Source organism: Coregonus lavaretus (assembly GCF_964263955.1).
Source record: "Coregonus lavaretus genome assembly, chromosome: 15".
Classification (NCBI taxonomy): domain Eukaryota; kingdom Metazoa; phylum Chordata; class Actinopteri; order Salmoniformes; family Salmonidae; genus Coregonus; species Coregonus lavaretus.
The window spans coordinates 50,322,854-50,340,933 of NC_140002.1; the positions used below are offsets into that span (position 1 = coordinate 50,322,854).

At 42.5% G+C, this 18,080-nt stretch overlaps 1 protein-coding gene across 1 annotated transcript in view; it reads right to left on the reverse strand.

The window, feature by feature from the left end:
* The window catches only part of slc13a2 (solute carrier family 13 member 2), a gene marked incomplete at its 3' end in the record, with an annotated part of 57,205 nt that overhangs the window by 5,022 nt on the left and 34,103 nt on the right, over positions 1-18,080 (reverse strand). The window contains exons 7-8 of the mRNA XM_084178213.1: positions 447-656; positions 1-116 (exon numbers count right to left, since the gene is read on the reverse strand). Of these exons, the coding sequence (XP_084034339.1) occupies positions 1-116; positions 447-656 (326 nt within the window). The remainder of the gene's footprint in view (positions 117-446; positions 657-18,080) is intronic.

An 18,080-nucleotide genomic window follows, 5' to 3' on the forward strand; every position in this document is an offset into this window, starting at 1 on the left:
CTTCCTCCCCGGCCTCTCCCTCCTCTTCCTCAGCACTCCGATAGCAGAACGGCCGTGAGGGGATGATGAAGAAGAGCGTGGACATCAAGATGGCCACCGTCCCATCCGTCACAAACCTGAAGGACACCAACACAGCGAGAGAGTTTAGAATTCAGTTAGAAGAACAGACATTCACATTTTATTGGTGTGTGTTGAAGAGTAAGGTTTGTGTGCATGCATTCATTTACATGCATAAATGTAATTAGCTGTGTGTGTGTGTGTGTGTGTGTGTGTGTGTGTGTGTGTGTGTGTGTGTGTGTGTGTGTGTGTGTGTGTGTGTGTGTGTGTGTGTGTGTGTGTGTGTGTGTGTGTGTGTGTGTGTGTGTGTGTGTGTGTGTATGTATGTGTGTGCACCTGACTGCGCCAGTCTGTGTGCATAAATGTATCTATATGTGTGTGCTACTCACGCTCCATCCTTGTTGAACAGTACAGTGGCCCAGCCTGGCATGAAGCCTGGTTCTCTGGTGAACCACATCACCACCAGCAGGACAAAGATGGTCAGCACAGCCCCCTCGGCAAAGGTCATGCTCCCCAGCTTCCTGTACTCCTCCTTCATCACTGCAAACGCCTCTTTTTCTCCTTCGTTCTTCTTCCCGCAGCCAAACGACTTCTTCATGCTGTCAACGACACACAGGGACAAGGAGTGAGACTTCAATGAATCAATTAATATCAAACGTAATTAAATTAGGAGCTATTCGTTAGAAGTAATGTAGCCTGTTCTGCAGCTTCTCTTAAAGTGATATTTCACCGCTGCTCTTTCACTGTATATGTACATTTATATGTTATTAATAAAAAATCGAGAATTGCCTCAAATACCAGTGTTTCTGCATCTCACGGGTAGAAACGGGCCATCTACATTTCCTGATTGTAAGCAAACCACAATATGTGGAATTCATAGCGATTTCAGAATGTAGTACCGAACCTGTCGAAGATGATCCAGTTGAAAATTGGCGTCAACAGGTAGCTAACGTTACTCACTGGACCAGCCACTTGTTCATAGAACATCAGAGGGTATCTCAGGGGAGTTGGGATATGCAAAAAACACATTTACAATTCACACCTCTCACTTGTACAGGTTGCACACTTGTACATACAGTGAAACAGGAGAAATATAAGCACCCCCTATTTGACCTTTTGAGATTGCGAAGAACTTTAGTCATGGTGTGGTGCTCAGTGCCTGGATGTGGCTTGCGAAAGTATTCACCCCTCTTGGCATTTTTCCTATTTTGTTGCACTTACAATCTGGAATTAAAATGGATTTTGGGGGGGGGTTGTATCATTTGATTTACACAACATGCTTACCACTTTGAAGATGCAAAAACATTTTTTTTGTGAAACAAACAAGAAATAGGACAAAAAAACAGAAAACTTCAGCGTGCATAACTATTCACCTCCCCTCCCAAAGTCAATACTTTGTAGAGCCACCTTTTGCAGCAATTACAGCTGCAAGTATCTTGGGGTCTGTCTCTATAAGCTTGGCACATCTAGCCACTGGGATTTTTGCCCATTCTTCAAGGCAAAACTGCTCCAGTTCCTTCAAGTTGGATGGGTTCCGCTGGTTTACAGCAATCTTCAAGTCATACCACAGATTCTTAATTGGATTGAGGTCTGGGCTTTGACTAGGCCATTCCAAGACATTTAAATGTTTCCCCTTAAACCACTCGAGTGTTTCTTTAGCAGTATACTTAGGGTCATTGTTCTGCTGGAAGGTGAACCTCCGTCCTAGTCTCAAATCTCTGGAAGACTGAAACAGGTTTCCCTCAAGTATTTCCCTGTTTTTAGCGGCATCCATCATTCCTTCAATTCTGACCAGTTTCCCAGTCCCTGCCGATGAAAAAACATCCCCACAGCTGCCACCACCATGCTTCACTGTGGGGATGGTGTTCTCGGGGTGATGAGAGATGTTGGGTTTGCGCCAGACATAGCATTTTCCTTGATGGCCAAAAAGCTAAATTTTAGTCTCTTCTTTTCTTTAAGCAATGGCTTTTTTCTGGCCACTCTTCCATAAAGCCCAGCTCTGTGGAGTGTACGGCTTAAAGTGGTCCTATGGACAGATACTCCAATCTCCGGTGTGGAGCTTTGCAGCTCCTTCAGGGTTATTTTTGGTCTCTTTGTTGCTTCTCTGATTAATGCCCTCCTTGCCTGGTCCGTGAGTTTTGGTGGGCAGCCCTCTCTTGGCAGGTTTGTTGTGGTGCCATATTCTTTCCATTTTTTAATAATGGATATAATGGTGCTCCGTGGGATGTTCAAAGTTTCTGATATTTTTTTATAACTCAACCCTGATCTGTACTTCACCACAACTTTGTCCCTGACCTGTTTGGAGAGCTCCTTGGTCTTCATGGTGCCGCTTGCTTGGTGGTGCCCCTTGTTTAGTGGTGTTGCAGACTCTGGGGCCTTTCAGAACAGGTGGATATATACTGAGATCATGTGACAGATCATGTGACACTTAGATTGCACACAATTTGGACTATTTTGTGTATGTCCATTACATGAAATCCAAATAAAAATCCATTTAAATTACAGGTTGTAATGCAACAAAATAGGAAAAACGCCAAGGGGAATGAATACTTTTGCAAGGCACTGTACAAGCAAGTGCAGGCTGCTGGGGTAACATAAAAATATTCCTCGGAGCTGACAGTGGCTGTCGGCAGTGCTTAATTTGAGCTGGAGCCTGCCGGAACAGGATCCGGCACCTCTACGTTTTGGACTGTTTCGTTCCGGAACCTATTTAGCTGGATCCGGTACCTCTCATGGCATGAAAAATATTTGTCACTTTTTGCGATGAACGTTCATTCGAGTTGCCTCTTTGTTAATTTTCCTGCATTTTTAGGACTATAATTTCCTCCTCATATTGTAGCATACAATATGTCTCCACACACCTAGGCCTAGGCTATTGATGGATTCAAGACAAAGTCGTTTTCATTGATCTCAGATTCTCAGTTTGTCAGTGTCAAAGTAGCCTGTCATTTTGATCATTTGTGCGATATTATGGTGCTTTCAAGACAACTGGGAACTCAGAAAAAAACGAGGTTGAATCATGACATCAGTGATCTTCAGGTCGGAATGTTGGAGCTCTAGAAAGAGGCCAGAGTTCCCCTCTCAGAGTTGGATGAACGTTCAAACTAATTTTCCCAGTCGGAGCAAGTTTTTTCCCGATTTCCCAGTTGTGTTGAACGCACTGAAGTCGGAAGTCTGAAATTTCCCAGCTCTGAGTTCCCAGTTGTTTTGAACGCGGCATTAAAAAATATTATGCTAAAGTCTGAAGTCTAAAGTCTGAAATGCTTTTATAAAAGGCAACAAAAAAAATCCCATGTGTGCAACTTCTGTAAGTGCCTCTACTCTACTGCTCTATACCACTACGCAAATGTGATGATATGCATGCGATGCTTTATTATCAAGGTAAAAACATGTTTCATGGGTTGCGGTAATAAAGAACGCTGCCTATGTTGTGAATACTCCTATGAGAAATATCCAAATGTTTGTGTTGGTAGACAGCACTTTCAGCCAAAGGATTTCACATGGTCTCTTTCTTGCTTTCTTGAGTAAGGCAGCTCCAAAATGCAGGTGTTTCAGCCTAACTCAGTGCTTTCTATGATGGAGGGGCAGCCAGTGGAAAGTAGGTGTTGGTAATCTTCTCAAGTTGCACCGTGATTGGCTCAGTGTTCTGTCACTCATGGGGACACTACGTCACCGGAGAATCTACAGGGAGAGCTAGGCAGTTCAAGCCCCATTGATTGCGGCCAAAGATAAAATGACATGAAATCACGTTATATCTACCGTAGCTTTGATTGGACTGATCATATCAACATCATACTTTCAAAATCTTAGCTAGCAAGCTAGACAAGCAGTCATCATCATGAATCACGTCGACAATCTACTGGCAAATCCTTTTCATTCCTTATCGTATGAAGATAAATTATAGATAAAAGGTATCAGTGCTCATCGGACATTGGACAGAAACATTACACAACAAGTCGGAAATTGCAAATTAAACAATGAGTGGTTTGAAAGCAATCACTATTTTGCTTCCCCTGCCTGCTACTTGGTGGAGTGGGTATGTGGTCCAAGTCTGGGTTTAAGGATTTAAAACATCTGTTTGAAAGGGTCTCTTTTCCAAGCATAAAAATATAAACATTCACACGCAACACCATGGGCCAGAAAAGGTTGAATACATTGGCCATGCTCTCAATCCAGCATGACTTCTGCTGGGTTCAAAACAACTGGAAACTCAGAACTGGCAAATCTCAGATTTCAGTGAGTTCAAGACAACTGAAAACTGGGGAAAAAATGAACTCCAACAGGGAAAATACACCTTGAACGGTCATCCAACTCGGAATTCCAAGTCGAGAACTCTGGCCTCTTTCTAGAGCTCTGACCTGAAGATCACTGACGTCATGATTCGACCATGTTTTCTTTCTCCGAGTTCCCAGTTGTCTCGAAAGCACCATTAATCTAGAGAATGCCAGACAAAGTTTGATGACAAAGGACCACCGCACCACCTTCCTCTTCAAGTGAGCACAACAACGGTGAGTCCAAAAATGTATTGTATGCTGCTGCATAAATGATGTAATATGCCAGGGAAATATGTACAGTGGGGAAAAAAAGTATTTAGTCAGCCACCAATTGTGCAAGTTCTCCCACTTAAAAAGATGAGAGAGGCCTGTAATTTTCATCATAGGTACACGTCAACTATGACAGACAAAATGAGAAAAAAAATCCAGAAAAATCACATTGTAGGATTTTTAATGAATTTATTTGCAATTTATGGTGGAAAATAAGTATTTGGTCAATAACAAAAGTTTCTCAATACTTTGTTATATACCCTTTGTTGGCAATGACACAGGTCAAACGTTTTCTGTAAGTCTTCACAAGGTTTTCACACACTGTTGCTGGTATTTTGGCCCATTCCTCCATGCAGATCTCCTCTAGAGCAGTGATGTTTTGGGGCTGTCGCTGGGCAACACAGACTTTCAACTCCCTCCAAAGATTTTCTATGGGGTTGAGATCTGGAGACTGGCTAGGCCACTCCAGGACCTTGAAATGCTTCTTACGAAGCCACTCCTTCGTTGCCCGGGCGGTGTGTTTGGGATCATTGTCATGCTGAAAGACCCAGCCACGTTTCATCTTCAATGCCCTTGCTGATGGAAGGAGGTTTTCACTCAAAATCTCACGATACATGGCCCCATTCATTCTTTCCTTTACACGGATCAGTCATCCTGGTCCCTTTGCAGAAAAAAAGCTCCAAAGCATGATGTTTCCACCCCCATGCTTCACAGTAGGTATGGTGTTCTTTGGATGCAACTCAGCATTCTTTGTCCTCCAAACACGACGAGTTGAGTTTTTACCAAAAAGTTATATTTTGGTTTCATCTGACATTCTCCCAATCCTCTTCTGGATCATCCAAATGCATTTTAGCAAACTTCAGATGGGCCTGGACATGTACTGGCTTAAGCAGGGGGACACGTCTGTCACTGCAGGATTTGAGTCCCTGGCGGCGTAGTGTGTTACTGATAGTAGGCTTTGTTACTTTGGTCCCAGCTCTCTGCAGGTCATTCACTAGGTCCCCCCGTGTGGTTCTGGGATTTTTGCTCACCATTCTTGTGATCATTTTGACCCCACGGGGTGAGATCTTGCGTGGAGCCCCAGATCGAGGGAGATTATCAGTGGTCTTGTATGTCTTCCATTTCCTAATAATTGCTCCCACAGTTGATTTCTTCAAACCAAGCTGCTTACCTATTGCAGATTCAGTCTTCCCAGCCTGGTGCAGGTCTACAATTTTGTTTCTGGTGTCCTTTGACAGCTCTTTGGTCTTGGCCATAGTGGAGTTTGGAGTGTGACTGTTTGAGGTTGTGGACATGTGTCTTTTATACTGATAACAAGTTCAAACAGGTGCCATTAATACAGGTAACGAGTGGAGGACAGAGGAGCCTCTTAAAGAAAAAGTTACAGGTCTGTGAGAGCCAGAAATCTTGCTTGTTTGTAGGTGACCAAATACTTATTTTCCACCATAATTTGCAAATAAATTAATAAAAAATCCTACAATGTGATTTTCTGGATTTTTTTTTCTCAATTTGTCTGTCATAGTTGACGTGTACCTATGATGAAAATTACAGGCCTCTCTCATCTTTTTAAGTGGGAGAACTTGCACAATTGGTGGCTGACTAAATACTTTTTTTCCCCACTGTATACTGTAGCTAAGAAAGTAATACTAAGTGTATGTTGTGTAGTAAGCTGTTAGTAGCCCATGTGCCTCACCCTAATAATTTGGTCCCTTTCCCCCTCAGAACTTAAGCCTACTGTTTTGACTTGGTGGTGCACATGTAGCCTATAGCCTTTTTTAGAGAAATGTCATCATCGAATATTGTAAGAGCTTTCATTGTCTGCTTATATGCCTCTTTATTTATCCTACGGTTCTGACTTGGTGTACAGGGAGAATACTGTAAGAACAGCCCATGTTCTGAATTCTGTCGCTGTACATTTAAAAAGTGCTGAACAAATAGTTATACTGACTACGTCCATCTTAGCTTGCTCATTAATGTCTTAATCAAAATTACGGATTGCCTCTCATCCGCTCATCGTTCCCTTATGCCATAGTTTGTACATCTCAACAGTCTCTTCCCATTCAAATATTGGTTTTCAACAAATAGTTCAGTAATAGACCCATGTAATTCCAGTTGATATTGCGAGGGTTGTTTTGTTTGCGCAATGCACTGTCTGTGCGTCGGTATATTGTCTATAAAACTGGATCCTCATTATTGTATTTTCCTTCCTTTTTAGACCACATAGGCCATAAAAAATAAGTCAAATGGTAGGCTAACCCTCTCTCTCTCTCTCTCTCTCTCTCTCTCTCTCTCTCTCTCTCTCTCTCTCTCTCTCTCTCTCTCGTGACTTAAAGAGTAAAGTTAAGGCCTCAACATCTTGCCGAATTTATCTGAACTAATATCTATCTGATATTCTGTCGCTGTCCATTTTGAAAGTGCTGAACGAATAAGCCTACCTCGTCGCAGCTCATTTGCTTGCACTTGCTTATACTTAGAGCTAAATGTAAGAACAAACATTATGAATTTACTGAACATAAATGGTTCGAAACTCAAAACTCATTTTGGCATTTGTTATTATTGAAGGAGAATGCGGTTCTTATCGACTTACACAAATCCACAAGGAGTCAGTAGAACTGTTTCGCTGCCAGACAAGGCTCCATTGACAGCCAGGTGTAGCAGTGGTAAGGATCCACTCCATGGTGCTGAAAGGAAAGCTCTGCTGTTGGGACATCTTTATGTAGGCCCTAACAGTTTGTGGGCACCGTTTGTCACTGATATAGTACAATTAATGTATTGTTTAGTGTTGTGTTGTGTACTGGCTTTGCTGGCATGCATCCGCCCCCCCAAAAAAAATTGTTTGCCCCACCAAGATTTACATGCTAAACTCACCACTGTAGCTAGCAAACTACATTTGTTTATCTAAACCAAAATCTAGGTAGCTAGCTTTCATAATACGCTGGCTAGACATTACAAAGCAAGTCAATGTAATTAGCCAGCTGCTATCTGGCGATGTGATTTGTAAGTTTGCAGGCTAACGTTAGCTATGTTAGGTTACATTAGCTTCAGTCTACCGGACTGTATCTAACCGTTAGCTAGCTAGCTAACTATCTACCATAGAGGCTAACGTGACTGGCCTATGTGTTCTATTTACAGGGTCCTATCCCATCAACATCTGCAGCAGCATCAGCATCAAGCTCAGCACCAGGAACTAGTGTAAGTCACCTTTGCTAAATCTTTCCATGACTCCACGAGCAAATAAATATACTGGAGCTAGCCAGAAACATGGTCTGTGTCTTGTTGTCATAGTTAGTGTGTTTATAAGTAGGCTACAACTTCTACTGTAGTTTTCACTGTATTTTGGAGGCTTGGTTGATTGTTTATGCAAAGCTTGAAGTCTAAATTGGAGAAAGGCAAAGGTATTAGTAAGGAGGGGATGTTGTGGGTGACTGACTGGTTTCTGTTGGGGGTAGGTATTGTGAGTGAAGGTTAGTGTGCATGATCTATTGACACGAGGGAGATGGATGGAGATACAGTGCCCTCAGAAAGTATTTACACCACTTGACTTTTCCAAATATTGTTGTCTTACAGCCTAAATTTAAAATAGTTTAAATTGAGATTGTGTGTCACTGATCTACCCAGAATACCCCATAATGTCAAGGTGGAATTATGTTTTTAGAAATGTTTACAAATTAATTAAACATGAAAAGCAGTCTTGAGTCTAATAAGTATTCAACCATTTTGTTATGGCAAGCCTGAATAAGTTTAGGATTAAAGATGTGCTTAACAAGTCACGTAATAAGTTGCATGGACTCTGTGTGCAATAATAGTGTTTAACATGATTTTTAAATGACTACCCCAGGTTTGTACCCCACACATAGAATTATCTGTAAGGTCCCTCAGTCGAGCAGTGAATTTCAAGCACAGATTCAATGACAAAGAACAGGGAGGTTTTCCAATGGTTCTCAAAGAAGGGCAGCAATTCGTAGATTGGTAAAATAAAAAAAGCAGACATTGAATATCCCTTTGAGCATGGTGCAGTTATTAATTACAATTTGGATGCTCTCTCATTACACCCAGTCACTACAAAGATACCGGTTCCTTTCCTAACTCAGTTGCTGGAGAGGAAGGAAACCACTCAGGGATTTCACCATGAGGCCAATTGATTTTAAAATAGTTACAGAGTTTATTGGCTGTGATAAGAGATAACTGAGGATGGATCAACAACAGTGTAGTTACTCCACAATATTAACATCACTGACAGAGTGAAAAGAAGGAAGCCTGTAAAGAATAAAAATATTCCAAAACATGCATCCTGTTTGCAATAAGGCACTAAAGTAATAATGCAAATAATGTGGCAAAGAAATTAACTTTTTGTCCTGAATACGAAGCGATATGTTTGGGGCAAATCCAACACAACACATCACAGAGTACCACTCTTCATATTTTCAAGCATGGTAGAGACTGCATCATGTTATGGGTATGCTTGTCATCGGTAAGGACTAGGGAGTTTTGGGGGATAAAAAGAAACGGAATAGAGCTAAAATCCTAGAGGAAAACTTAGTTTAGTCTGCTTTCCAACAGACAAATTCATCTTTCAGCAGGACAATTACGTAAAACATAAGGCCAAATATACACTGGAGTTGCTTACCAAGACGACATTGGGCTTACCAAGACGACAAGGGTGCCTGTATCAATGAGATAGGGTGCAGGCTGTTAGCCAGCCTGCCAGCTTAGTGGAGTCTGCCACTAGCACAGTCAGTGTAGTCAGCTTTTCTTTCCCCATTGAGACAGTGTCTGTGCCTCGATCTAGGTCGGGCAAAACTAAACATGGCGGTGTTCGCCTTAGCAATCTCACTGGAATAAAGACCCCCTCCATTCCTGTCATTATTGAAAGAGATTGTGATATCTCACATCTCAAAATAGGGCTATTCACTTCCAAGGCAGTCAAAGTCAATTAACTAATCACTGATCATAACCTTGATGTGACTGGCCTGACTGAAACATGGCTCAAGCCTGATGAATTTACTGTGTTAAATGAGGCCTCGCCTCCTGGTTACGCTAGTGAACATATCCCCCGGGCATCCTAGAAAGATGGAAGTGTTACTAACATTTATGACAGTAAATTTCCGAAGAAAGAAAAGACTGTATTTTCATCTTTTAAGCTTCTAGTCATGAAATCTATGCAGCCTACTCAATCACTTTTTATAGCTACTGTTTACAGGCCTCCTAGTTCCCTGAATTCCTATCGGACCTCGTAGTCGTGGCAGATAATATTCAAATTTTTTGTGACTTCAATATTTACATGGTAAAGTCCACAGACCCACTCCAAAAGGCTTTCGGAGCCATCATCGACTCAGTAGGTTTTGTCCATCACGTCTACGGACCTACGCATTGCCATAGTCATACCCTGGATCTAGTTTTGTCCCATGGAATAAATATTGTGGATCTAAATGCTTTTCCTCATAATCCTTGACTATCGGACCTCCATCTTATTACGTTTGAAATTGCAACAAATAATCTGCTCAGACCCCAACCAAGGATTATCAAAAGATGCGCTATAAATTCTCGGAAAATCCAAAGATTCCTAGATTCCCTTCCAGACTCCCTACCCAAAGACACCGGAGTACAACAATCAGTTAACCACCTAACCGAGATCTAAATTTAACCTTGCGTAATACCCTAGATCCAGTCACACCTCTAAAACCAGAAATCTTTTGTCACAAGAAATTAGCTCTCTGGTATACAGAAAATACCCGATCCCTGAAGCAAGCTGGAATGGAAATGGCGCTCCACTAAACTGGAAGTCTTCTGACTAGCTTGGAAAGAAAGTACCGTACAAGATCGAAGAGCCCTCACTGCTGCTCAAGCAGCCTACTTTTCAAACATGATTGAGGAGAATAAAAACAATCCAAAACGTATTTTTGATTCTGTTGCAAAGCTAACTAAAAAGCAGCATTCCCCAAGTGAGGATGGCCTTCACTTCAGCAGTGATGAATTCATGAACTTCTTAGATGAAAAGATCATGATCATTAGAAAGCAAATTACGGAATCTGTGTATTTCTCCAAAACTCAGTTGTCCTGAGTCTGCACAGAACTGCCAGGAGCTAGGATCAATGGAGACACTCAAGTTTTTTTATCCTGTATCTCTCGACACATTCACAAAAATAGTAATGGACTCTAAACCTTCCAGCTGTCTACTGGACCCTATTCTATCTAAACTACGGAAAGAGCTACTTCCTGTGCTTGGCCCTCCTATGTTGAACATAATAAACAGTTCCCTATCCACCAGATGTGTATCAAACTCCTGAAAAAGCCATACCTCGACCAAAAAATTAATATATAAACTATTGGCCTATATTGAATCTTCCTTTCCTCTCAACATTTTTAGAAAAAGTTGTTGCTAAGCAACTCACTGCCTTCCTGAGGACAAATAATGTATACGAAACGCTCCAGTCTAGTTTTAGACCCCATCATACTACAGAGACTGCACTTGTGAAGGTTGTAAATTACCCTTTAATGGCGTCAGACCGAGGCTCTGCATCTTTCCTCGTGCTCCTAGACCTTAGTGCCGCTTTCGACACCATCAATCACCACATTCTTTTGGAGAGATTGGAAACCCTAATTGGTTTACACAGATAAGTTCTTGCCTGCTTTTGATCTTATCTGTCGGAAAGATATCAGTTAATCTCTGTGGATGGTTTGTCCTCTGACAAATCAATGGTAAGTTTCGGTATTCCTCAAGGTTCCATTTTAGGACCACTATTGTTTTCACTATATATTTTACCTCTTGGTGATGTCATTTGGAAACACAATGTCAACTTTCACTGCTATGAGGACGACACACAGCTGTACATTTAGATGAAAGATGGTGAAGCCCCAAAGTTGCCTACACTGGAAGCCTGTGTTTCAGACATAAGGAAGTGGATGGCAGCAAATGTTTTACTTTTAATGCTAGTTCTAGGTCCCAAGAAACAAAGAAATCTTGATAGAACTGTGAAGGACTTCGCCGTTACTCTGGACCCTGATCTCTCTTTTGACGAACATATCAAGAATATTTCAAGGGCAGCTTTTTTCCATCTTTGTAACATTGCAGAAATCAGAAACTGGTTGTCAAAAAATGATGCAGAAAAGCTAATCCATGCTTTGTCACATCTAGATTAGACTGCTGCAATGCTCTAATCTCCGGCTACCTGGATAAAGCACTAAATAAACTTCAGTTAGTGCTAAATACGGCTGCTAGAATCTTGACTAGAACCAAAGAATGTGATCATATTACTCCAGTGCAATTCCCTCTATATTGGCTTCCTGTTAAGGCTAGGGCTGATTTGAAGGTTTTACTGCTAACCTACAAAGCATTACATGGGCTTGCTCCTACCTATCTTTCCGATTTGGTCCTACCGTACGTACCTACACGTACGCTACGGTCACAAGACGCAGGACTCCTTATTGTCCCTAGAATTTATAAGCAAACAGCTGGAGGCAGGGTTTTCTCCTATAGAGCTACATTTTTATGGGATGGTCTGCCTATCCATGTGAGAGAAGTAGACTCAGTCTCAACATTTAAGTCTTTACTAAAGACTCATCTCTTCAGTAGGTCCTATGATTGAGTGTAGTCTGGCCCGGGGGTGCGAAGGTGAACGGCAAGGCACTGGAGTGACGAACTGCCCTTGCTGTCTCTGCCTGGCTGGCTCCCCTCTCTTCACTGGGATTCTCTACCTCTGACCCTATTATTGGGGATGAGTAACTGGCTTACTAGTGCTTTTCCATGCCGTCCCTAGGAGGGGTGCGTCACGTCATGCCAGGCTTTCTTCGCTATACTCGACTTGAGTGGGTTGAGTCACTGATGTGATCTTCCTGTCCGGGTTTTGCGCCCCTCGGGCTCGTGCGGTGGAGGAGATCTTCATGGGCTATCCTCAGCCTTGTCTCAGGGTAGTAAGTTGGCGGTCTATTGATATCCCTTTAGTGGTGTGGGGGCTACTCTTTGGCAAAGTGGGTGGGGTTATATCCTGCCTGGTTGGCCCTGTCCGGGCGTATCGTCGTACAGGGCCGGAGTGTCCCCCGACCCCCCCCGTCTCAGCCTCCAGTATCTATGCTGCAATAGTCTATGTGCCGGGGGGCTAGGGTCAGTCTGTCCAATCTGTTGTAATTCTGCTGTCTTATCTGGTATCCTGTGTGAACTTAAGTATGCTTTCTCTAATTCTCCCATCTCTCTCTCCCCTCCTGGAGGACCTGAGTCCTAGGATCATGCCTCAGGACTACCTGGCCTGATGTCTCCTGTCTGTCCCCGTCCCCATTCCACCTGTTCGTGCTGCTCATCCAGTTTCTGCTGTTTTGCCTGTGGCAATGGAACCCTGACCTGTTCATCGGACCTGCTCTTTTCGACTCTCTCTCTCTCTCTCTCTCTCTCTCTCTCTCTCTCTCTCTCTCTCTCTCTCTCTCTCTCTCTCTCTCTCTCTCTCTCTCTCTCCCTCTCTCCCTCTCCCTCTCCCTCTCCCTCTCCCTCTCCCTCTCCCTCTCCCTCTCCCTCCCACACCTGCTGTCTCTGAATGCTTGGCTATGAAAATCCAATTGACATTTACTCCTGAGGTGCTGACCTGTTGCACCCTCTACAACCACTGTGATTATTATTTGACCCTGCTGGTCATCTATGAATGTTTGAACATCTTGAAGAACGATCTGGCCTTAATGGCCTTGTACTTTTATAATCTCCACCCGGCACAGCCAGAAGAGGACTGGCCATTAAGACCAGTTTTAGGCTGTGTTTCTGTATAAGCACTTTGTGACATATGCTGATGTAAAAAAGGGCTTTATAACTACATTTGATTTGCCTAGTTACCATTTTCACCTAAATCGGCTTGAAAATCTATGGCAAAACTTGAAAACTGCTGTCTAGCAATGATAAACAACCAACTTGACAGAGCTTGAAGAATTTGTAAAATAATAATGGGCAAATATTTTACAATTTAAGTGTGCAAAGCTCTTAGAGACTTACCCAGAAAGACTCACAGCTGTATTCGCTGCCAAAGGTGATTCTAACAGGTATTGACTCAGGGGGTTGAATACTTTATCTAATCAAGATATATTAGGGTTTTATTTTCCATTAAGTTTTTTTAAGTGTTAGAATTTTACAGAGCATTTTGTGAAGATTGTTGACAAAAAATTACAATTCAATCCATTTTAATCCCATTTTGTAACATAACAAAATGTGGAAAATGTCAAGGGGTGTGAATACATTCTGAAGGCACTGTACCTTATTTGAGTGTGTATTGATGGAGAAAAAGTAGTAAAATGTTGGCTAATCACTGACTAGTGTCTGTCCTACAGACTAATCCTGCTGCAGTTAATAAAGACCTTCAATTAATCAATCAAATTAATCGAATTGTATTTATAAAGCCCTTTTTAAATCAGCAGATGTCACAAAGTGCTATACAGAAACCCAGCCTAAAACCCCAAACAGCAAGCAATGCAGATGTAGAAGCACGGTGGCTAGGAAAAACTCCATAGAAAGGCAGAAACCTAGGAAGAAACCTAGAGAAGAACCAGGCTCTGATGGATGGCCAGTCCCCTTCTGGCTGTGCCGGGTGTAGCAGCACGATGCAGAATACGACATCTCACAGACACACGTTAGCTAGCTAGCTAGCTACAACACACAGGTATAGTTACTCAATGACTAATATGAGTCATAAAGCCAAAGACATTAATTTTTTGCTCCTAATGAGATGCACTGAGGCTAGCTAGGCTAGCTAGCTAACGTCAGTCCACAGTACATTAGCAAACAAAGCTAGCCAGATCAACTTGGCTAGTGGTACTAGCAAGCCCGTTATGGCTGAATCGATCACAAAATTATACTGTACTGAACAACACTGCCTCGTGTAAAAAGAGAGCTTATATTGCTAGCTAGCTACCGACAGCAAAACAACTTACTAGTTTGTAATTTGACCTCCTGGTCCAGCTGGTCTAGGCTGCCGCCGCCAATTGATCTTGGAGGTTCTGAAGAATGTCCCCAGCACAATTGGACAAGAATGTAAAACACAATAGGAAGTATGGTTCCCGTCACGCTGCAGTCTTTACAAAGCCAGGGAAAATGAGTCAACCTAGATATCCTGCAATGTCATGGCAGATAGGAACATTGTTGAGACAAGTGCAATGGCTATATATATGTGGTCCTCTGTAGCTCAATTCGTAAAGCATGGCGCTTGTAACGCCAGGGTAGTGGGTTCGATCCCCGGGACCACCCATACATAAAAATGTATGCACACATGACTGTAAGTCAAGTTCTTCCACACCAATCTCGACAAACAATTTCTGTATGGACCTCGCTTTGTGCACGGGAGCATTGTCATGCTAAAACAGAAAAGGGCCTTCCCCAAACTGTTGCCACAAACAGTTTGGGGAAGTACAGAAAAGTATTGAATGTCATTGTATGCTGTAGCGTTATGATTTCCCTTCACTGGAACTAAGGGGCCTAGCCCAAACCTTGAAAAACAGCCGCAGACCATTATTTCTCATCCACCAAACTTTACAGTTGGCACTATGCATTGGGGCAGGTAGTGTTCTCCTGGCATCCTCCAAACCCAGATTTGTCTGTTGGACTGCCAGATTGTGATGCGTGATTCATCACTCCAGAGAAAGTATTTCTACTGCTCCAGAGTCCAATGGCGGCGAGCTTTACACCACTCCAGCCAATGCTTGGCATTGCACATGGTGATTTTAGGCTTGTGTGCGGCTGCTCGGCCATGGAAACCCTTTTCATGAAGCTCCCGACAAACAGATCTTGTGCTGACGTTGCTTCCAGAGGCAGTTTGGAACTCTGTAGTGAGTGTTGCAACCGAGGACAGATTATTTTTACGTTTCCACTTCACAATAACAGCACTTACAGTTGACCGGGGCAGCTCTAGCAGGGCAGAAATATGACGAACTGACTTGTTAGCTCAATTGGTAGAGCATGGCGCTTGTAACGCCAGGGTAGTGGGTTCGATCCCCGGGACCACCCATACGTAAAATGTATGCACACATGACTGTAAGTCGCTTTGGATAGAAATGTCTGCTAAATGGCTTATTATTATTGTTGGAAAGGTGGCATCCTATGACAGTGCCACAATGAAATTCACTGAGCTCTTCGGTAAGGCCGTTCTACTGCCAATGTTTGTGTATGGAGATTGCATGGCTGTGTGCTCGATTTTATACACCTGTCAGCAACGGGTGTGGCTGAAATAGTTTAATCCTCTAATTTAAATTTCAAATGTATTAAATGTCCACATCCTTTTGTATATATAGTGTATAAGTTAGATTCTTCAAGAATCAATGGATACATATCATTAATTTATAAGTCCACAAATTGTTGTAGCAACTGCTGATTGGCCCTTTAATGTCTACATTTGTTTTGACATGTTTATTATATTACAGACACCTTAATGCATACTTTTAAATGCTATTATGTGAGCTAAACATTTTATGTGGGGAGCCACATCCAGAGCAGAGGGCCAGCGAAGTGGAGGTGAGGATGATTGACTTTGCCCATGTCTTCCCCAGCGAGAGCCAGGACCAAGGCTACATCTATGGCCTGAAACACTTGCTGTAGGTGATGCAGCAGATCCTCCACCAATAACCTTCTCTCTCCAGTGGTTTGTCTCTGCCTGTCCATTGGTCAAGTCAAGTGTACCCATCTGTGTTTTACTGTGTGAATGGAGGAGTTGTAGCGCCCCCAGTCTAGTCCCTCATCCCCCTCTCCCTGTAATTCTCTGCACTATGATGAAGTCAGTTCTCCATAACTCTTTGTCCGATGTATGTGCTTCTTGATTTTTAACCACTGTTAACCGGTATCTAACTCAGGTAAACTACTGTAATCAATACTCACAGGATTATCTCTAAAGAGTACCGTTGTGTTGTTGGCTTGCTGATCATATGTTGTAAGTTTTATATCATTTTGTCTTTTCAGATTTCACGTCCTTTTGTCCTAAATGTTGACGGAATTATTTTATTTTTATCCAAGTTATTATACTCATACAGTGCAGGTTAAGTCATTTTATAATTGTTGTTCTCTATTTATTTTGCTGCCAAATTGTCTTCTTAAAACCTGTGTCCTTGCAGTGTTACTTGTACATGGGGTGGCAGGTAGCTTAGTGGTTAAGAGCGTTCTGCCAGTAACTGAAAGGTCGCTGGTTCTAATCCCCGATCCGACTAGGTGAAAAATCTGCCCTTGAGCAAGGCACCTTAATTGCTCCTGTAAGTCGCTCTGGATAAGAGCGTCTGCTAAATGACTTAAATGTAATGAATAAATATATTAAAACATTTTCCTTAAAGTATAATTTTTTGAAAGTTCTAATGTTACTGCCCCAACTACACCAACAAAAACACTTAAATACAGTACATGTAATTTTGTCCTTTAAACATTTAATTGAACTACTGTAGAATTCCATTCATTCTTCTGGGGAGTGCTAATATGGCCAACCGGTGGCTTCAAAGCCTCTCATAGCATCAGCAATCCAAGGTTTATATACATCATTGGCTTCACACAGTGATTACACATGATGTGAGCCTTGTGAAGGAAAAAGACGCCGCTGCTGTGAATAGTAGCCATGTTTTTTTTACCCTGATCTGAACTTTTTTTGGACATAATATCACCGCCATCATATCCTATGACTGAAAACACCTTCTGGACATCAGAATAGCGATCACTAACCTCGATTTGGATGAACATTTCTACTTCAACTAGTCGGCAGCTCTGGATGTTCTATTTACGCTGGACCAGGCCGTAATTCCCGGGAATCGAAAGAGGAAGCGGCGCCGAAAGAGGCAGGCGAGGTGGCATCCTGATGAGACTACGTCGGTGAGCAAATAGACCGCCATTGCCCTCTGTTCTATTGCCGAACGTGCAGTCACTGGAGAACAAACTGGATGAGCTCCGTTCGAGACTATCCTATCAACAGAACCTGAAAACTGTAATATTCTATGTTTCTCAGTCGTGGCTGAATGAGAACATTGATAATATACTGTATCTCTCGCTGGTTTTTCTTTGCATGGCCAAGAGCTGGACGGCAGACTCGGGTAAGACGAAGGGAGGAGGGGTGTTTCTTTTTGTTAACAACAGCTGGTGCGTGATCTCCCGAGTGGCGCAGTGGTCTAAGGCACTGCATCGCAGTGCTAGCTGTGCCATTAGAGATCCTGGTTCGAATCCAGGCTCTGTCGTAGCCGACCGGGAGATGACATAAATGTGATCTCTAATGTTAAGGAAGTCTCAAGTTTTTGCTGGCCTGAGTTAGAATACCTCATGATAAGCTGCAGACATTCTATTTAGCAAGAGAGGTTTTATCTGTATTTTTTGTAGCTGTCAATTTACCACCACAAACCAATGCTTGCACTAAGCCTGCACTCAGCGAGCTGTATATGGCCATAAGCAAACAAGAAAATGCACATTCAGAGGCAGTGTTTTGTCATGGCCGGTGATTTTAGTGCAGGGAAACTGAGATCTGTTTTATCTCAGTTTTACCAGCATGTCAC